The 22,312-nt window shown below is 43.3% G+C and overlaps 1 protein-coding gene across 1 annotated transcript in view; it reads right to left on the bottom strand.

Annotated features, from left to right (window-relative positions):
- Positions 1–10: 10 nt before the first annotated feature.
- The window catches only part of gpc3 (glypican 3), a 161,655-nt gene continuing 139,353 nt past the window's right edge, over positions 11–22,312 (bottom strand). The window contains exons 7-8 of the mRNA XM_028009792.1: positions 18,540–18,711; positions 11–1,245 (exon numbers count right to left, since the gene is read on the bottom strand). Coding sequence (XP_027865593.1) covers positions 1,076–1,245; positions 18,540–18,711 — 342 coding nt within the window. The 3' untranslated portion in view covers positions 11–1,075. The remainder of the gene's footprint in view (positions 1,246–18,539; positions 18,712–22,312) is intronic.

Here is a 22,312-nt window from a genome sequence, read left to right as displayed (position 1 = left end):
GAGCTCAGCTGATGCTCGGTTCCACCAGGTGTTTGCTAATTTGCTGCTGGCTAGTCTGAAGGAGCTGAGTGGAGGGGGGAGGGGCTCTGTGGGGCAGAAAATCGGCTTGGAAACTGCAGCTCTGAAGAGGAACTTCACCTAGAAAAGGGGAAGCAATGGGCCTTCCCATCCCTTCATCTGTTTTATACAGCTTAATGGTTGCCATGGAGATTTAAGGATTTCTCATTGCATGAAAGAATCAAGGCAAGACTCCAGGTATGTTTTAGATTAAGGACTAACATTATAGAATGATGTAAAGCTCAAAAAAGTCAGTTTTACATAAGACTGCCCCATTAAGAAGTACTTATCAAAGGCAGAGGCAGCCGCTTATTAATATTTTAAGAGTTTGTTATTGGATTTTATCAATACATTCTGGCACAGTTCTGGCCCTTTAAAAACAGTTGTGAACCAACTGTTAGTTTCTGCCTGGATCAACCAATTTGAATTCACGCTAATCGAAGATCGTTACCTACAGCAGGTAAGACGTTTACAGCACATAAGCATTCAGCAGAACCTTGTTTGAAAACAACTCTGGACTTTCCCTTTAAGTACGTTGATTCCCTATGAGCTTTCAGGTCCAGTGCTGGCAAGAGTTTCCCTCACAGTCATGAGGGAAGATGGAAGCGGCTGACGCTCGGCCCTTCCAGCTGGGCTACCAGTCGGTACAGACAGAGAGGTTGCACTTATTTACATGTCCACAGTTTAATAAATAATCAGCTTCTCTCCTGCCTTGTTGCTATAGAGACAAAGTCAGTATATGAGCATGTGAAGCCAGAGAGTACAAAAAAGTAAAGTTTGCCAGCTGGAAGTGTCCTTATTTACAAGACGGGATATGGAGTGTGCTTGATTTTGAAACGTCGGACAAATTTGAAAGAAGGAAAACTATTGTTAGAGTAGAAGAAAAAAAAGGGGGGTTTTGGTTGTTAATACTTCCTTTGATGGGGCCACCGGTGTTTTAGAGGTCCAAAAGATTCATCACCTTCTACGTGTTTGTAAGGAATTTATAGCTAAAACAGAGGGCAGAAGGCCGGCTCCGTCAGTGGCGCCAAAGCGGGAGGAGAGCGAGCGTCGCTGGCAGCACAGGGACCAGGCCGCTCCTCGGCAACGGAGCCGCAGGTGACGGGGCCCCTCCCATTCCGGCGGTGGCCAGCCGAGGGGTCAGCAACTGCTCCTGGAAGGTGAAGTCATCCAGGTTATCAGCGAGGTCTGAGGGGAGGCAGAGAGAGAAAGACAAAAGTGAGCGAAGTAGGAGATAATGGGGGCGAGGTAGAGGAACGAGAAACATGAGGGGGACGGAGAAGTTTAGAACAAACTCGGAGATGGAAACGGAAAAAACACACGCGATGCCTCGCTGCTCTCGGGACAGACCGGACCTCCCTGCCGCTCCTACATATAATCAGATGCTGCGGACGCACGTCGAACCGCGTCGCACGTTTGTTTAAGTCGGAGAGACTACCGAAACGGGCGGACTTGAAGGGTGCATCTGCTGGAAACAGAAAAAAAAAAAAACCCCACAGAGGCTGCATGAAGTCATGTCTCAGACTCAGGAGGAAAAAAAGAGCCAGAAATGTTTGACTGATGCGTGCCATCTGTGTGTCGGCTGAAAGCTCACTGAAACGTGGGGGGAATTATCTTTTATGACGCAACAGATGCTCTTCGCTGAAACAACCGATTTGTGGAACGGTGCTGAGTTCGGGAGAGAGCAATTCACAACACTTTGAAGAATGGGTAGTGCTGCGTATATTTTCGGTGGCTCCGCGGAGGATGATTTGTGGCGTTCAGAAATAGCTGAGATGGTATTTATGACAGCTACAAACGCCGTTTCCTCATGTCTAGGTTTAAAACCGTGGGGCCGTAAAACGGCATCTTTCCGTCTGCGAGAATGGCAACACTACGAACACTAAAAACTGTTTAGGGAGCGTTGCACCAAGATACTCTGTCAAGATACCTGCTATTTTAAATAGATGGCTTTGGTAGGATCAGTCTGAAATGTCTTTTGGACAAAAATGCAGTTAAAACAACACATTTACATATAAGCAACTGCTTTTCCTCACATTAACCAAAACTTACATTTTACAGTTTTAGGCTAGTTAAGATGATCAACACTATTTCTACTTCCAGATTGCCAGAATAATGGGAGAAATACGTTTATGAGGGGATTCTTTTTAAACTTTCTCCAAATTCAGATGCTTACCCTACATTTTTATATACAGTAGGTCACGTTTCCAAAAGGTAAGACAGACGTCCCTAATCACGTTTCCAAAGTATAATCAGATTATTCATGTTGCTTTAGGTACATTTGGCTTCTTCATCTCTGAGTGGCTTTTCATCCCACGTCAAAAACAGAAAATCTTACCAAGTATTTTGTCTAGTTTCTAGTGGAAATATTTACTTAAAACAAATTTTTGTAACTTGCTGAAAAGTTACTTTTAAGTTAGTTTAGTCTCAGTTCAGGGCAGCACAGTGGCGCAGTTGGTAGAGCTGTTGCCATGCAGCAAGAAGGTCCTGGGTTTGATTCCCGGCCCAGGGTCTTTCTGCATGGAGGGTCATCTCCCTGTACATGGTGGGTTCTCTCCGGGTACTCCGGCTTCCTGTTCTCCGCCTTCCTCCCACAGCCCCAAAACATGACTGTCAGGTTAATTGGTCTCTCTAAATTCTCCCTAGGTGTGAGTGTGTGTGCATGGTTTCTGTCCTGTCAGTCTCTGTGTTGCCCTGCGACAGACTGGTGACCTGTCCAGGGTGACCCCGCCTCTCGCCCGGAACGTAGCTGGAGATAGACACCAGCACCTCTCCTGACCCCACATGAGACAAGGATGTAAGAAAATGGATGGATGGACTCAGTTCAAGTGTGCTGAGATATTTGCACCAAAAACTAGATGAGATACTTGGTAAGATTTGGTGTTTTCTGCAGTGTTCAGGACTTGTTTCACTGAGGATAGTGATCACGTTACCAGCTTAAGTCAAACTCTTATTAAGACATTTTGCTTTTGTTCTGCGATTGAGTAACACATCCCTGAAGATTTAAAACTTAAAACTATTAGGACTAGTTTCTGGAACCTGTTAATGACCAGATCATTTTTGACGTGTTCTGATTCAGAATACCGACAAACTAAGAGAGACTTTATTTCTGTTGGCTGTGGCACAGCTAACCTGACTATTGAGTTCAACAAATGAGGAATCGAGCTGGGTTTGTGGCGTGAAACTAGAACCAGATAAAGTTGGGTATAGTCCTAGTCAAAAGCAAACGCAGTATAAAGTTTGTTTAAAAAGGTCGAGTGCTTCTGAAGAGAAACTTTTTTTTTTTTTATGACTCTTTTGAATTTTTCTAAATTTGGAAGCAGAATCTGTGCTGTGATGATAATCTAAAAAAACAAACAAACAGAAAAACCTCAGATTTTACTTCGGTGCCAGTTTGATTGATAGTATGATTTTTGGATGGTTGTAAATGCCCGCCACGGACACAGGAAGTGGAAGATTTTGCTAATATTATGAATTACTAGCAACAAAGAAAGAGAAAGGAAAAAAAAGGAAAACCCTTACTTTCCTTATATATTTGTTTGTTTCTTTCTTGGTTTCCCTTCTCTTTAGCAGTAGCAGCAGCTTCTTGGACACTTGCTGCTCTCTTCTTTCTTACTGCCGTCTTGTTTTGCATCCACAGCTTTTTCCTTACTGTGGATGCAAGTAAGAAGAGCAGGAGGACTGTGAGCAGGAGGACTCACAGGCAGATCCTCCTGCATGCGAGTGTGTCTGCGGGTGTGTGTGTGAGTGTGCTATCTTGTCTAGCAGATAGCAGTGAGAGACTGAAATGAAAGAAGCGAGTTATGAGGCAGGCCAGAAGGATATCAGAAGTAAAGCTGCTCCGCAGCGAGGAACGCCAGGTATGAGGCGCGGAGTCCCCAGTCATGCCAGACGCAGACCAAACACACGGTACACGCTGACGAGTTTTTTAAATATCCGCCTAGTCTTTACGGACTTGGTTGCTCAGCATCATTCACAGCTTTTGGATTTTTCCACGTCCTATCGCTTCGGCTGCAGGTTTTGAAGTGTTATAGGGATGTTATACGATTAAAACAAACAAAAGAGCGTAAATTACGAGGCGGAGGGATTTTTTTTATGAAGGGAAAGAATTCAGTATTATGAAATATATGTTTTTTCAGCTTTAAATCATAATGTTATTACCTAATCAAAAACACACCTGGAGTGTTGCCTTGATTCTTTAATGCACGTCTCAGAAATCCTTTAATTACCATGGCAACCATTCAGCTGTGCAAAACGGTTGTACCTAGCTACGCCTTGGAGGGGACTCCCACACTCTGCTCCTACAGACTAGCCAGCAGAAATTAGCAAACACCTGGTAGAATCTACTGATCACATGAGCTGCTTCTCAGTGAAACGCTGGTGAAAATGTAGTTAAAGGGTTAATGGAAGAGAAATTTTGTGATGACTTCCTGAAGGCGGAGCTCCAGAAAAAGCAGGAGTTATTAAAGAGACAGAGGCCCAATTTAAAGGCATTAAATTACAAATTCAAACTTATTTTAAGTCATATTTAATACAGATAGCATTTTTATCACAAGTGAAGCTTGTGCTATAAAGTGATACTATGTGGCTGGAAAATACATAATCTTGCCCCTTTAATAAAACACATTGTAGTTTCAGGTTGACGTGGCAAGAAATAAAGAGTTTAGGAAGTGTGAATCCCTTCGTAGGACTCAGTAACTCTCTGAGTTCTTACAGTCTGTGTTAATCTGCGGAGATGTCAAACTAAAGCGGACGCTCGATAAGAGTGACAAAAGGGAGCAGTTAGGAGTCTGTGGAAAAGCTTTGCTCTGGTAGAGACACAGAGCATGAGGCCCTTTCCCTCACGCTGTCCCTCGCCCTCTGCGCCGTCAGGCTCCGTCTTAAATAGAGGAACGAGGCAAATAAATAAACCTCCGAAAGCTCCAAACTGCATCTCCCACGAATTCATCCACAGTTACGACATCTTTTGAGCCGCGGCCCGAAGGACAATTAACTTTTCCCCCAGCCCTCGCCGTGTCCCCTGACATGGCAGTGGGCAGACATTCTCTGGGGCTCTGAAAGGGCGATTTGTCACTTTCGACAGCGGCACACTGTACCGCCGAGCCAATTAAGCTCAAGGTGCAATTCGATACAGCTTTTATACACAGTGTGGATAAGGGGCAGGGCGGGGAGTCGAGGAGCGGGGCGCGTCTGCATTTGTGTGCGGATGATTGAGTGGGGTGGATGTGCCCGTCCCAACAAGCGCTGTGTGAAAAAGCGAGAGACAGAGTGGAAGGACATTGTTCCCGCTGTTGCTGCTGCTATGCAGCGGCAATCATGTGAAGGGAGAAAAAAGAAGAAGAAAAAAAAAAAGCCTCTGTTTCTGAGAAAAAGAGAAGAAAAAAAAGTCCCAGGGAGTGAGAGAGGGTCTTTCTCTCTCGTTTAAACACACGGACGTGAGCGGTACCACAGAGGGGCCTTGTTCCGCAGGATTTTAAAAACAACTCAGTTGGGACTGAGCTCTATGCAACCTAGATCCCTGCACAGTGCTATACGCCAGGCTGGGACTAATAATATCCTGGTATAATTAGTGACCAACACCTGTGGCTGTGTTTCTAGACCTAAATGCAGACAGGGTGGGAGTGAATCGCACAGACAAGAAAAAAAAACTAAAAACAGACAGAAGTCGTCCAGATTCATGTTCCTCTGGTTCACTTTTTCCTTTTATGGCCTCGTGGGGAGGAGTGACAATTAGACACAGTATTTACATGCCTCACATTTTTTTGCATTTGTCACGTTACAACCACAAACTTGTTATCAGATAGAGCAAAACAAGGTAAGGATTCTCATCCTCTCCACAGGGAGTTTCAATTTCTTTTTAGTCCCTAAATATAGGACAAGGCAGATTTAAAGAGGCAGTATTGTGCATTTTCCAGGCACAATTCTGAAAATATTTAGTCTACTCTGCAAAGTCTTCTCTGACTTTACAGAGTAGACGTGCCTAGATTCTTGATGGTAGCGATCAAGAGACTATGCTACCATCACTTGTTATAAAAATGACATGGATATCAAATATGACTTAGATCAAATTTTTCATCGTAATTTAACTCTTTAGGTGGGACTCTGTCTCTTTAAGAAACACCTGCTCGTTCTGAAACTCCGCCTTCAGGAAGTCATCACAACATGACTCCTCTATTAACCCTTGGACAACATTTTATACCAGCGTTGCACTGAGAAGTTGCTCCTATAATGAGCTCAGCTGATGCTCAGTTCCATCAGGTGTTTGCTACTTGCTTCTGGCTAGTCTGAAGGAGCTGGGTGGGGGAGTTGAGGGTGTGGGCGGCTCTGTGAGGCGGAAGCTCAGCTTTGAAACTGCAGCTCCGAGTAGGAGTTTCGCCTCAAAGGCGGCACTAAGTCGATGAAGACATAAAATCCCAATAAAACACGCTAAAGACTGTGGTTGTTGCCGTCCTGTGAGTGATTAATGTGAGCCCTATAAGGTCCCTTCAGGTTTTCAGGAGGACACAGGCCTCCTGCGGCGCATCCATTCAGATCTTACGTTCTCAGACGCCCTCACACTGCAAAAGGGACACCACCTAGCTGGAGCATCCCCGCTAGTTCCACCCGGGCTTCAGGAGCTCAAGTTACGACCGAGGCGAAGGGTCAACGGTCCAACCATTGACTGGTAGCCCCATGAATGAGCAGGCCTGGTAGTCGCACGCAAGCCAACAACCGCGGCCGCATTCAAGCTTTAAATTTATGTTGTCTTTAGTGACCAGTTCCTGTCGAGAACAGAATGCGTGCAGACACTGCAGGTCTCTTAAGGCGGGGAGCGGATGTTTGTTTGGATCACCCTGACAGGTCAAACAGAGGCTGGAGTGCAAGTCCCATGTGTGTCGCAGTGGCCTTTCTGTCTGTCTGTCAGAGCAACAGAGGGAGGGCGGGCGGAGGGGGGAAGAGAGTCTGGAGTTTTGTTTTGTCACAACAAGCAAACTATGTGGGGGGAAAAAATGGCTACAGGTGAAGATTACATGTTCTGGAATCGATCCGACACAGTCTGGACACATGTTGACTGAATTTGACTTTGCAGAGTAGACGTGCCTTGGTAGCTGGTTGACACATTGCTACAAGCCCTCTGGAGAGAGTGCAGCTTCACGGTGCTGTACAGTTTATTCAGTACATGTGTGCTGCACGCAAACTCCTTTTTAGGGTCAGATAAGTATGTGGAATGTTAAGTCTCCAAACACAGGTGCTTCTTATGAAACGGGAGAGATGGTTTAGATTGCCGCTGCATTGGCAGACCGTGTGTTCACATGGCACACCTAAAGCAGTCGAATTTGATTTAGGCCCTCGAGGCTGGACAGCTTACATTATGGTTTCTGAAGTAAAGCAAATATTTTATCAGTTTGGGTCAGTTCTGTGGAGCAAAAGTTTGAATGGATTTTGGACTCAGCACATTTGGGGGCGGGGGAACAAAACAAAGGGACTGTGTGCAGTTCCTGGCCCGGAGCCACCAAGAAATGTAAAAAAATAAAAGTTAAAAATTACATGACTGACCAAATCTGCAGAGTTTGGTTTCCTAAAAGAAGCTGCGTTTCCATTGAGCGTAAAATTGCGCAAATTGGAATTATGAAAATAAATTAACTTGATGGAATCGTGCCAATTTAAAAAAAAACAAAACAAAACTCACTTTTTAAAAAAAAAAAAAACCTCATTTTTTACGATCCAACATTTTTTCGGCTGTACTGAAATTGGTGTGTCTCGCAAAACTGCAATGGAAACACTTGATCCACATCAGACGAGCCACGTGATCAACAAGCGTTTGTTAAAATTGGCGGAAAAGGTGAAAAAGATGATAGGAAGTAGGAGGATTATGATGGCGTGGCTAGGTCTAATTAATCGCACGATGAATTAAAACTAGCTCAATCATTTCTATTTGCATGATTTATTGCATTTTGTCCAAGTTTGGTAGAAAACCTATTTCTACCAAAAACTGGATGACATAGGTTTTCTGTTAGTCCTTTTATTAGTTGTTTCTGTTGAAGATATTTAAAATGTCTTCCAGTTCCAGTGTTAAATGTTCATTAGAATATAAAATGCATTAATCTTTGAGATTGTTAATATTATTACTTTCATATCACTTTAAAATTGTCCCAAAACAAAATGATCATTTATCGCAATAACATCTGGGACAATTTATCGTCTAGCAAAATTTATTGTGACAGGCCTACTCATGGCATACCTTTTCAGGACTTATCACATTAAACTCTTTCATGTGTGATTTTAATTGCATTTCTTTTTTAATGGAAACCCCAAATGTGTTAAATATTCAACACAGTTATGCGCAGATTTGTAATGGAAATGCAGCTGCTGGTCGTTGGCCAGTTTGTCACTTTGCATAAACAGTGCGGAGCCGCTGCGCATTGACAGACTGGAGCTGGATGCCTTTGTCTGGGTGGTGGGGGGGGGGGGGGGGGGATGACAGTCTCACAGACCAACAGGCCGACCACAGGGGCGCACAGAGAGGCTGGGAATGTCGAGCCAAGACAAACGAGACGGCCGCAGGAGGCCCTGCCCCGGGCCTTTAAAACAGCGCCGCTCCCTGAGCCGCTCCTGCCTCCCAGCTTCCCCAGCGCTCGCTGTTATTCCAGGCTGAGGGACACTCCCATAGAGAGGGCCAGAATGTGAGACGGGGAGACGTCATGGCACAGACTGCTGCGGATGTAAAGACACAATAACGTCTGGATGTCTTTCAAACTGGAGTGGAGAAAAAGTACAGTGCAGTCTAATGGGACTGACACCTGTTAAACGTGTTCCAGTCAAATCTAGTTTCTTTGTTTCAGCAGCAAGGCAGCTGAAACAAAGAAACTATTAACGCTATTAACAAAATACAGAAACCAATTCTGAAACAAGCAAGAAACATTACATTTTGTTCAATTCTGTCATCAAAATCATCTAATATACTGATCAATGTTGGGGAATTCACAGTGAGTAGTTGTCCTGTCAACAGCCTTTCCTCACTGAACTGTGGATCAGAGTTTTCATGAGCCTCTTGATTGCTTCCCTAAATGACATGTTGTCCTTTGCTACCAGTTTAGGTTGACCAGAGTTTCAGCAAGTCAAACTTTTAAGAATTTTTTAATGCCACCTTGAACCAAACTATTAACAACAGGGATGGTTGGGGGATCATGCTGTATTACAATCAAGCGTAGCATTTATTGTGAAATTTCTGGGATCTGTGGTTGGCTCTTAGCAGTGGGTTTGTGCTTCTCACACTGCATGACTCTCTATGGTGATAACCCCTGTAACCCCAAGCTTAAGCATTTAGTTTTTTTTTTTTTTACAGAATGCACCGTAGCTTCAGATTGGTTGACAACAGAAGTGAGCCAGTGGCATAAACGTTCGTCGTCTAGCCAACTGACGATAAATTTACACTTACCCATGTCTGACACAACAACCCTGCTGTATTACGCTTGATTGTAATACAGCATGATCCCCCAACCATCCCTGTTATTAATAATTTGGTTCAAGGTGGCATTAAAAAGTTCTTAAAAGTCTTAAATTTGACTATTAGCAGTTGGTTGATTATAGATACATGACTTTAAGATCTTTTACAGACGTGCGGACACCGTGTTGACGGCCATGTCTTGGTAGCTTTCCAGTTGTGCCTGTTCTTCCTATTTTCAGACAATGTATTGAACAATGCTTGGTCAGACGCCCAAAGCTTGGAAATAGAGGCTAACCCTGCTTTAAACTTGTGGTGCTCCTTGGTCTTCATGATGATGTTTGTTCTCTAACAAAGCTCGGAGGCCTTCACAGAACACCTGGATCTACGCCCAGATTAAACCACACTAGTTACCAACAACGCTGCTTCTGGACGCCATCTGCTCTGGTTTTTGTTAGGGAGCAAATGGAGCTTAATAAAAATGCCTGTGAATCCTTAAGCATGTTCAAAAAAACGTGTATCATTTTCCTTCTACTTTACAGTTATGAGCTACTATGCGTTGGTCTATCCCAATAAAAATCGCAATAAAACACACTGAGGTTTGTGGTTGTAACATGACAATATCGGGGGAATTTACAAGGGTGTGGACACTCTAGCAAGACACAGTAAGTGGAATCAGAAGACAAGTTCAGAAAAAAACAAAAAAGAAGATACAAATCTGCAGAACTCTAACTCCAAACCCCACGTCTAATGCCGTGGTTAGCTCTGATATGACTGGAATACAACTCATCACAAAGACTCTTTGTGGCTGGTGGAGAAAATGCAAGTCAAGATCCATTAGTTATATTGCATTGGCGAGGGAATAAACAGCAGCCTGCACTCACTGACCTCACCGTGCACTGTCCAAATTACATTGACTTCAATGTATTTTTAGTCTCCACTTCCAGTTAACGGCTCACACCATCATAAATAGGAGAACAGGCCTGAGGCGGAGGAGAAGCTCGGAACAGACACATACATTTTCGCCACAAATTCCTCACAGTAGCAAAGCTGCGATGGTGGAAAAAGGCGCACACGGCTGAGCGAAGTAAAAACCATAACAAATCACACATACAAAGAGTTGATTCTGTCCTGAGGGGAAGCAGCTTGTTCAGGGTGGGGTGCGGTAGAGCGCCCTGCGAGGAGCTGAGGTTAAGGCTCCGTGGAGGGTCAGAGGTTGGCAGGGAGCCCTGTCTCCGTGTCAGGACACAACGGACAATGACGGCTCTTAACAGCGCCAGAAACATTCTTCGGATGCTGCCTTTATCTTCTTGCGGCTAAAGACCTGACGCACGTGTTTCCATTCTCCTCCCAGTTCCTGAAGTTAGTCCAGTTAAGGAGACGTAGCTGGCACATTGAGATGGATTCGTAGCGGACATTTTCCAACCAATGAGCGGGCAAATCCCCCCCCACATTCCTGCAGCGAGGCAGACTAGGACCGAAGGCACATGCGACAATTTGACCGCAAACTGTGAGGTTCTTCTGTGCAGTTTCACTATCTGCCTCAGCCCTTTCTAGTGATTCACTTGTGGTTCTCTTTGGCAGTTCAAAGCGAACTTTACAGGGAGATTCCTGCGATGCTCGCAGGGTCTTTGGGTTGCTTTCAAGAACGGTCCGGAAAACTGAGCAGAAGCAGGTCAGAGGAAAGGGGATGGAGGGCAGGGCAAAAAAAAAAAAAAAAAAAAAAATGAACAGAAGGAGAATTTAGGATGTAGGTGAGAGCGGAGGGTGAACACGAGAAACACAAACCGCTGAAAGCCTCGACCAAACTTTCAGGACGTTTCCACAAAATGGCTTCTGTGTGTCCCTGTGGCGGCCAGCGGGCCTCGAGAATGGCCCCGCTGTGTGCGGAGTGTTTGTGGGCCGCGGCGGAGCTGATGGACACGACCCAGGAACGGGCCTGGAATCAATTTACTGCATCCAAAAAGTGCCTGTGAATGTAAATAAAGCTCTTGAGCAAACAAACACTTTTCCAAGAGGCACAGTCACAAACATAGAAAAAAAAAAAAAAGAGTACGGTGCTTAGAAAAGGAACCAACTACTGGTGGGCCCCCCACTCCATCACATGTACTCTGAGAACCGAGTCAACTCTGCGCTCGTATCCACAGAAATTAAAACCAAGGGTCTTCATCCTGCCTTCGGGATATTCTTAAGGGTTTTATCTCTGGACCGATTTGGGAAAGCTTCAGAGTGAAAGAGCATTAAGGGTCCAATAAGAGGATAATTTCATCCATTCCTTCCTCTCCTCCCTCCTTTTTCCTCTCTTCCCCCCTATCTTCCACTCCACTGTCACCCCACTCAGACGCAGAGCAGGGAACGCTCATGGGTTGCTTCAGTGAGAGCGAGATGAGAGGCTGCAGATCCAACTAGCCGTGCCTGTTTACACAGATGGCAGCCGGCTACATCATTTTTGCAAGAGGCGTGGAAGCAGAAGGAAAGCAGAGGGACTGGCTCAATTTAAACAGACTGTTTAGAAACTACAACAGGGATGGTCACTGAGAACGTTGGGTCAGAACATTTCCAGTGGGTTACACGTCATCAACCACTATAGGAAAAAAAAAACCCTGCTAAGCTACCCTACAAATTTGACATTTTACAACTTTTCAATCTAAAAGAAGGTTTCCTAAGCTGTGGTGTAACAATGCTGGTTGGGTCATGTTTAGTGATGCCAAGTCATCTACCACAAGGTAAATAAAAAGCTAACTAGCTACAGAGTTAACTGGCTACAGCCAAAACGATGAGGTGGTGAAGCAATACCTCATCGTTCAGAAGGAAACTACTCAAGAGAAGTGAAGAAGAGAAAACTTCAAGGACTTTAAGAGGACCACAGTGAACCAGGAACAAGTGCTGATGGCTACACTTGTATAAATTATCATTTCTTTTTTGTTTTTGGTCATAAATCTCAAGGTACAGTAGAGATTTCTTTAGAATTAATTTCTATAGATTTCACCGCTCTGTTTAAAGCTTCAGGAGAATCTCTGTTAAAAAAAACAAAAAAACAAACTTAATTAAACACTATTTCTATTTTATTATTTTATTATTATTTCTATTTTATTTTATTTAGATATAAGTGCTGTATCTCCCTGTACAGCACTTGTTGATGCTGTGGGCATCAACAAGTGCTGATGGCTACGCAATTATTCAAGTAAACCATAACCTGTGGGATATGCTAACTGTTGTGCTATGTGACAAGCTAACAATTAACAATACAACCTAAAAGGCTGTACTCTTTTTTTTTCCATTTTATGGGTTTGTTCCCTTCAAACTGAACATAACTTTACGAATGTGTACAGCACTAAGTCAGAAAAAGAGCTAACGAGACACAAAAAGAAGCACAAATAAACTACAGCTAAAACAACATTTTAAACAAGCGGTAGCCATTTTACATGAAACCGCTACTACCGTATTTTTCGGACTATAAGGCGCACATAAAATCCCTATATTTGCAAAAAAATCAGCAATGCCCCTTATATTCCAGTGCACCTTATGTATGAACAGTGTACCGCATGTTTTATTACGACTTTGATAAGCGACGAAGCCACTCCCCTTGATTGTCGAAGCATAACCGCTGCTGGTCAGAAACCTCGTGGAGTCAGCTTTCTATGTTGTCTAGACAGACTTGTTTTGTGGTGGCGAACCACTTCTCAACTGTCGTCCGAGCTTTCACGAAGGCCGGAATCATGAATGAACAGCCAAGCAACAGCAATGAGACTGAATCGGATGATGACAAGAGGGATCTGGGCTTGCTTGATGCAGCTATCGCCCAACTGTTAAATAATAATTTGGTTCAAGGTGGCATTAAAAAGTTCTTAAAAGTCTTAAATTTTAAAAGAAGGTTTCCTAAGCCACAGCTGTTCCTCGAACAGCTCTGTTCGAGTAATTTGATGGTTTCGTAGAAGATGAATGATTGAAAAAGTGAGTGTACTTTTTTGTGTAATATTGACAGCTGTTGTTAATGATTTGAATAAAGTCTGACCTATCCGACTACCGTATTTTGTTTCGCTTTATGCGCCTTATCATCCGGTGCGTCTCATATATGAAAATAGATCCGTTCACTCATACTGCGTCTTATAATCCGGTGCGCCTTATAGTTTGAAAAATACGGTACTTGGAATTCATGACTTCAGGCTTTTTTCTTGATTAATCAAACTTGAATGTTGTAAATTTAATCTGAGTGAAACAACCATTACCATGGTGCATATATGCTGTATAATTCTGACAGACTGATAAATCTAAACACTTTGTTCTTGGTGGAGTTGCAATGACTGATGAGCTAATTAGCTAATCCAGTGGATTGACCCAGTTGACATGGTAAAATAACAATACTTAGGTCGTAAAATTACGGACTGTTAATATACGCTAATATAGCATTCTATCCCATTATGCTTTTCAATTTGAGTAAATTTAAATAGCTAGAGTCAGCTAAAACAGGAAGATCAGGTCTGGCAAGCTGTTAGCTTCCACAGCTTGCTAGGTACAAACAGCTGCTAACAGAAGTTGATAGCTTGTCTTAGCTAACAGCTAATGTTAAACTTCTAAGCTTGGAAAACGTACCTAATTTAAGAATACTTGACTTTATTCTACTTCAGGTGGAGGAACCGTCACAGATGATAACTTCACAGAACCTCATGTCAGAAATATGCAACTATCCCTTTACATTGTTGCCCATGTAATGCGTGGTACGATCATTCTCCTTTAGGTAAACGTTGGATACAGAAGTTGAACGTGGATCTTTTGTGTAGCCCCAGAGGATTCAGGCCATGTGGGCACCCACATCCAGATTCTTCCTCCTCAGACACTTGCACTCACATCTGGATTGTCTGAGTCTCTCTCCCTTTGGCGAGGCCTCACCTGCAACACACAAGTTGTAGCTGGCTGCCATGTTTCTCCTGCAACAACATTCATGAAGCTGTGTGGCTCTGGGAAACCAGACAGAGCTGAAAAACTGCAGGAACAAACATCCAAGTTCCCTTGATATCAACAGTATGAATTATGGCCGCGTTGATGAAGACATGTGGCGAACATTAGGGTGCGGGACCGGCGCCTGGTGACTCACCTATCCCATCAGGTGTAGTGGGGGTCAGGGGGGGACAGCTGCAGCTAATTAACATACCAGCTTCCTGTACTGGCAGCGTGGTAATTCCACCCACATACGGAGCGAGGAATATTTAGGTTTTCTCAGTGTATCAACCTTTGCAGGTATCAAAGGTGTTTTTGTCTCGTTCTGTTCTATCCCCGTGTTCTTTCATCGCCTCCCTCTTTCCTTATGCGCCTTTGTTCCAGCCTAAAAAAAAAAATAAAAAATTGAAAAAATTTGAAAGGTGAGCCCAGCCGTGCCTCTCATCGCGAGGTGCGTGTTTCACATAACGGGAATATTTCCATCTTGGGTTTCCCTGACCACTGGGAGCTGATAAATTTTTTTAAAAAAAGCTACGGATCGCCGAAAAGGAGCGTTGCTTCAGTGACCGAACGTCTGATCGCGAGAGCGGAACAACAGCTCTGTTCGCTTGTCAGGGTGGGAGCTGAGAAACAAAGTTTCACTCCAGCGCATACTGTTTTTTTAACATTCTCGCAAAGGGCCAAAAAAACTGATTAGCCCACCTCTTCGCACGCAGTTAGTTCCTGAGGAGTTGTTCTAAGATCCCTGAAGTGATTTTGCCCAGAATTTCGGCGCTCTCGTGCCGGTTCATCTCACCTCTCACCTGGAAACTAATGATTAATGTGACCGCCACAGAGACGGATCAATTTAAATCCAATTTCAGCCTAATGTATTCTGAATCAACAAGTTTCTGAAGCAGCAGTACATCTCTGATCTGACAGCAGGAGAGGTGGGGAAGTCTATGAGAGTATGAAGAGAGAGTGAAACCTGTGAGGTGAGGGTTTTTTGTTGTGTGTGGGGATGGTGGCGCGTTCTTTTGTTCTCCACAGAGGCGGTACAGTCGGGGAGCAGGTGTGCATGAAAGCACAGAAACACAGGTGAGCCCTTATCAGGAGCACGTGGAATCCAAGATGAATGGATTTAGGGACAAAATTGAGTCCCAAACACCACCAACAGATTACTCTGTGGGCATTCCCACCGATGGAGGTGGGGCATGTGTCCCTTTTTTAGCTACGGGACGGATCTGGAAATAGTCACCCGACGCTGAAGTTAGAAAAGGAATCAGCTGACATGACATCAGCTTATTTGAAACAATGCGCAAGCGACAATTTGTATAAATCATCTGACCGTCTCCATGGCGATCTGACTCCATTACATGGGCGAACATATGACTGACTTTAGCAGATCTAAGGGTGGTTGGCAAACTCTAAAACCTACAGCCAGTATGTTTGATGTGTGTTGTAGAAGCACACATAGCACATTGTTATATTTTACCAAATTACAACCACAATCGGCCGCTTATTTGGGACTTTATTCAATAGAGCTACACAAGGTAGAGTAAAACAGAAACGTTAAAAGGAAAAATGATTTTTTTTTTGTTGTACCAGTCCCTGTGAGTCAATACGTTATGGTTTATGTCGCTACCAGCTTCTGACTGAAATGTTTTGCACAAGCTTGCAAAATACCCCAAGATCCCTCAGATTGGATGGAGATCGTCTGTAGACGTTAATTTTCAAGTCTTGCCACAAATTCTTGGCAAAATTTATGTCTGGATTTTGACAGGACCATTTTAATACATGAATATGACCTGATCTAAACCAAGAATCTGCAACCTGTGCAGCCCAAACAGCCATTTGTACAAAAAAAAAAACAAAACAAGATTGTACTAAAGTTGATCTGAAGTTGTTAAACTACTTACTGTAGGCAGGTAACCCTGTTGAGGATAGAAACAAAGTAAGTAGCGCGCAGAAGTTCACTAGACTATAACAGCATGTGGGCGTGGCTCCACTCTGCTCCGCTCCTGTCAGTCACTCATCCCAGATGATTTGCACTTGACCCACCCTGCGGTCACAACAAGTGGCAAAATGGAGCTGGAGAACGCTAAACAAAAAACAAAAACGCCAGAAGTTACACTGCTTACATAAACGGTGGTCTAAAAACAAAAGCCGTAAAATCTCAATGGAAATAATATGTTGGGTTTACTTCTGCCTCCGGTCTGTAATTGAAGCTAATTAGTCAGATAGGGTTCAGACACAATGCCTATGGGTTCGGGCCGGGTCGGGTCGGATTCTTTTAGGCTCGATCTAAACTATGTTCCAGACTCATTGATGGTGAGATTTTAAAAATTACATACAATTCCTCCTTTAAAGCAACTTCTGAAAGAAATGTAAAAAAAATTTATTTAGGGTGTGGAATACAAGAGTGTAAAGTTTTATAAACATTTTTTTTTGTATTTTGACAAAAGAATACAAAATAAAAATTACTTTTGTCCAAAAAAAAAAAACAAAAAAAAACTTTGCCCATTAGATTAGATTATAGGAAGGTAAAACCAAATCTATAAACTTTCTTACAAAACATAAAAAAAGATAAAACGGTGTGAACACTTTTGCGAGACCCAGCTCAGTGCCTTACTGTAGGTCTCTCTTTAGGGGTTGTTGCTGCACGGGGGGTCCCCCGTCCTGGAATAGCTGCACTGGCCTGGAATGCTGTGGGGAATGTTTAACCGGGTGCTCTGATTGGTCGGCGGGGGAGGCACGTGTTCATCTGTGCGTGAGTGTGTGAGCGGCGTTAGTTATGAGACGCTCATGGCCGAGGAGAGATCAATCATCACGCCTGTTTGGGAACATCGTCGGTGTGGTCAGCAGGTTGACAGGGAAGCTGTGTCGGGGTCCCAGCCATGTGTCCGTCCTGTCTGCACCTTGTTGTTGTGGCTTCCACTACCTTTCCCCCCTTCCCCAACTCCAGCATGTAAAACACATATGTGTGTGTGTGCCTCGCCTTAGATCCGTGCGGGGGCTTTGTGAAACCAGATCCGGCTCGTCCATCTCAGAGGAGCGGAGCACAGACAGGGAGCCCATTAGGCCTCGTGCTCTACAGGTTGACCTTTGAACTCCAGCCCCCTCCCGTTTGGCCAAAAGGGAACCGAGCGGGGTCAGCGTTTTTTTGCCAAGTCATCGCGAGCTATCGGCAGCTATCTCTGCCAGCGAGCGGGGTGGACTACTCAGGGTCTGCAGAGCGGTGACGCATGAGGGGAACGCACAAAACGGGCTTAATTCATGGCTCTCGCAAGAGATCAGATCAAAGTCTAAAGTGGAGCTTTCAGCAGCCTGTAAGTCAGGGCAGGTGGCGTGATGACTCCACGCTGAGGCCAGCAGCAAAGGGAGAGAGGGCATCGGACTCTCACGGCCTTCTGAGTGAACCCCCAGTTCCTCTCTGGGCCTGGCAGACCCAAACCTCCGCCACTGGAGGACTACTCCCACCAGGCTGACTGCTCAGCTGCTCTGGATTTATGTCGGCAAATCGAACTCACTCGTTGCTCCTTTCTGGCTGGGTTCATCTTTGTTCTTCCAGCAATTTAAATCTTTTTCATTGTTATTATTATCTACAACTGAAAACGGGATAGTTATATACAACGCACAAAAAGATGCAGTATCTTTTTATCTCAAAGTTTAAGGTACAGGGGGAGTATTATGCGTTTTCCAGGCACTTAGGGCCATTTTGTACCACAATCGAGTAACAATGGTAACTTCAGTTGTTATAAAAATGTTTTGGATCCTTCTGCCCACCTCTGCTACAAACCTGACTCGGTTGCAGCAGTTCTGTCAGGAGGAATGGACCAAAACCCAATAAAGTTAATGTTAGACGCTTTTGTAAAGATGCTAAAGAAATTCCTGTAAACTTCAAAACGTTTAAGAAAGTAAAGAAATCTTTAAAAAAATTCTCTCTCGTAATGCCATTTAGAAGACAAAAATAATTCCAGTCATCCTGAAATTATTCAGGATAATTTCAAGACTTGAAACTTAAAACAAGAACCTGATTTAATCTCAGACCGTGAGGAAACAGCAACTGTCTGCTCGTCTTTTGCGCAGTTTATCATCCAGCTGATTTTGTTGTCGTGATGGCGCCTTTTGTGTGTCTGACCTGCGAAGATCCGTAGCCGTTTGCGTCTCGGAGGAGGCCCCAGCCCCGACACTTCGGCACACTCGTCCTCGTCGTCGCAGTCGCCGCTCGCAAACCCCTCGTCGGCGTCGGCTGCGGCGCCTCTTGAGTGCGCTCGCCATCGCTTCTCGGACACTGTCACCATGTTGAGCAGCTGTGGACGGGGAAAAGCACAGAGGTTAAAGGAAGCCGCGCCGCACTGGGCGCTTTGTCACATGAGAGAGCCAAGCAAAGTAGAGCATCATTTCCAGGTGAAAAGAAAATGATTCATGGTTTTTCAAAATATTTTACTAAGAAAATTTTTTTTTATTTTAATTTAAATTCTGACACGCCTCAATAAATGCTCAGTAAAACTGCTTTGTTCCATGTCTCCGATATTTTTGACTCTACTTCTGCTTAAAACCGGTGGGACTGGATGTGAAGATCTGATGGATACAATCAGTTAAGTAAATCACAGGCATCTCTTAAAGATATGGAAATGGAAGAGTACTTCTATTCTATTCTATTCTAAATCTGGAAGAGTTCATTTCATGCCTTGAAATACTGAGAAAAGTCGTCGTCTTTGGACCAGAACCTTTGAACAAACAATCCGCTTAGTCAATCAGTCGATCTTTATGTTATTAAAATTGGCTTAAAGTGAAGAATCTCTGCGTTATTTTTGACCACAATATATCATTTAAATCCCATCTGAAGCAAGCTTCCAGGTTTTTCCTTGTTTCATCTGCAGAATGTTGCCAAAATTAGAAACGCCCTGTTCAGGAGTGAGGCTGAAACACTCGTTACTTCAAGGCTGGACTACTTTATTCTTTACTGTCCAGGAAGTCCAAAATAAAATGCAGCTAAAAGCCTTCAGCTGATCCTACAGCTTCTAATTTTCTGATGAAATTAGAAAGTGAGATCATATTTACCCTATCTTAGCTTCTCTTTGTCGGCTCCTTGTTAAATCCAGAATAGAATTAAAGATTCTCCTTGTCACAAATAAACCCTGAGGTCATCCTGAGCCATCTCTGTAAACGCTGCTTAGGCTTAGGCTGCTAGAGGACATAGTTACCACTTTTTTGTCTTTGCTACGTTTTCCTACTACTCTCCAATTTTCATTATTTGTTGTTATTTCAGCTTTTAACTTCATGTTCTCTGTTTTTTTTTTTTTTGTTGTATCCTCTTCTTTAACATAGAAAGGACTCATGGATCAGTGCCTCTGTTTACTTTTTTCAGCCCGGTTCTGGTTCTGCTGGAGGTTTCTTCCTGTTAAAGGGGAGTTTTTCCTCTCCACTGTCGCTAAATGCTCATTATTTTTTGAGCAATCTGAGTTAACTGACAAAACTCGGAAAAGAACTGCTTTTAGCTTTTTATTTCTAAAAAGAAAAGTGAACCTACATATCATCTTCCTTCCATTTCACAATTATGCACTGCTTTGGTGTTGGCCTATCATGTGAGGCGCTCTACATTAACGGTTTATCAAAGCTGGGGCAGAGAAGTAAGGCTCGTCTCCGGGCCCGAGCATGTTCTGCATCATTACAGGAGTATGAGGGGAATTCCAGACAAAAACTCAGCAAGATCTGAGGGTATCGCTGTTTACCAAACGCTTACAATCACCAGGCAGCAAAGCAGGGTTTTTTTGTTTTTTTTTGTGATTTCTGCCGGTTTTGTTATTTTTGTCCAAACGTGATTTACTCGAACGGCTGCGGCTTTCGGTCCATGTAATTTACTGGTAGAAAAATAAACTGAGGTGAGCGCACTGGGGCAAACTGCGCGCTTATTGGCAAACACTGTTGTCTACGGCGGTCGTCACAGGGTAACGGCGCAGAAACACACACACAGGCCGGGTGAAAATCAAGGTCTAAGGATCCAAAATTAACGAATGCTCTGGGAAACACTGGAAGGAGTGAACGCTTTATGTTTGCTGTGCTTGTAGGCTACGGCTCACCGGGTCACGTAAGGCCGCACTCTACGGCAACCAAAACAGACCAAAAAGCAAGACAAAAAGTGCAACAGCCCTTATGAGACAAACACAAACTGAGCAAGTTGGAGAAGTGCGTCCAGGGCGGACACAGAAGTAAAAACAGAGATGTTTTCCAGCGAACTTTAGTGAAGTCCGTTATATGTTGAACAACTGGTGAACGAATCAACTCAGGAATGAAGTTCTGAGCTCAGCAATGCAAGGTTAGGAGCTTCTTGAGTCCTTATGAAGACATAGCAACCTGTAATTGTTTTTACCAAATAAATAAGTGAAAATAATAACAATCATAATAATAATAATAATAATAATAATAATAATAAAGAAATTAATCTGTCATTATTTGTTTGTGTTGCTTTTCTTCAGAATCCAAAGGCAGGTGAAAAGCTTTCAGGAGGTTTTTCACTAAATCTTTTAGAAAAATTCAATTTTCAATTTTAGGATATTTAATTAGTGGAAATAAACAAACTATTATTTTTTTTAAATCAGGAGTTCACACCGGGAAACCAAAACCAGACTGTGGGTCTATTATCACCAGGGTTACTAAGTAATCAATCAAAATGAGTTGTTTCTGCAGTTTTGATGAGCAGAGTGATGGTGTCTCCTTTTATTTCGCAAAAAAATAAAAACCTGTCCTTCTGTTGGTGCTTCAGGAGTAATAGTATAAGCAGCTAAAAGGTGTAGAAAGACAAACGTCAGCGGTAAGAGAAAAAGGTGCTTTAAACAAACCTTTTTTTATTCATACTGTGCTTTTTAAGTTAAGAGCATCAATAAACATTCATTTAGTAACTCTTACTTATGCCAGATAGTCTTCAAAATGCTGTAAATAAGAAAACTATCAAGGCTGGTGATCTGATCTTCAAGAAATTGCTCCAAGCAAAACTGAACAGACCTAATCTTAACCACATCTGCAGTCAGAGAAATAATTGGAGTTTGAAGCAACAGGAAGTTGGTCAAACCGGGCCAGTGGAGAAGATACCAACACACAGCTAGCAGGACAGTGTGGCTTTAAAAACATACGTAAAGTTCAATCACAGCAACAAACTATGCAGGTTTATATGAAACAAAATAATCATACAAAGGAAACGAACCCCATGCAAAGTGTAAAGTATGGTGGAGGATATGTGATGCTGTGGGCCACTTTCTCTTCTCTGGGAATGTTGTCAGACTGCATAGTATCATGAACTCGTAAAAGAAATTTGGTGGTTTTTACTGGCAAACTGAAAGTGGATCCTAATTGGGTCTGTCAAGAAGGTCATGATTAAAATCCAGATGAACGCAGGAACGGTTCAAAACACAAAATCTAAACGTGGGATTAACCGGATAAAAGAGACGACCCAGGCATGTAGTAGTGGGGATTTTATTAAATTTGAAATTCTGATTGGATTTTAAGTCTTTTAGCGTAATGCTATGCAGCTGCAATAAAAGTATATTTAAGCCCAGGCTTTTTACATACACTGAAAAATCAGAGCAATCGAAATGTACTGCATTAATTGGTCACAAGTAATCCAGTTCAGTTTATCCAAATTCATTTACTAGGTTTATTAAGTGGTCGTGTCAAACAAATAGTTTGACACAATTACTTGCGACCAATTTTTTTTTTTTTTTTTAAGTTGGGGCTCTTATTTTTTTCAGTACACCTTTACTGCAATAAGTTTGGACGGTGTTGTTTGTTAAAAAAAAAAAATCCCCTAGCTAACCTTCAGAGCCAGGCTCATGTTCGCCTCCGGTGCCGTAAAGCACTGAGATCCGTGCCAAAGCAACAGATGTGTGAAATTCCAGCGGCCTGCCCTCCGAC

The sequence above is a fragment of the Xiphophorus couchianus genome, chromosome 23 (genome assembly GCF_001444195.1).
Source record: "Xiphophorus couchianus chromosome 23, X_couchianus-1.0, whole genome shotgun sequence".
NCBI lineage: Eukaryota > Metazoa > Chordata > Actinopteri > Cyprinodontiformes > Poeciliidae > Xiphophorus > Xiphophorus couchianus.
Note: the sequence above shows the minus strand (reverse complement) of the source record. Positions and strands in the feature narration are given on the sequence as shown.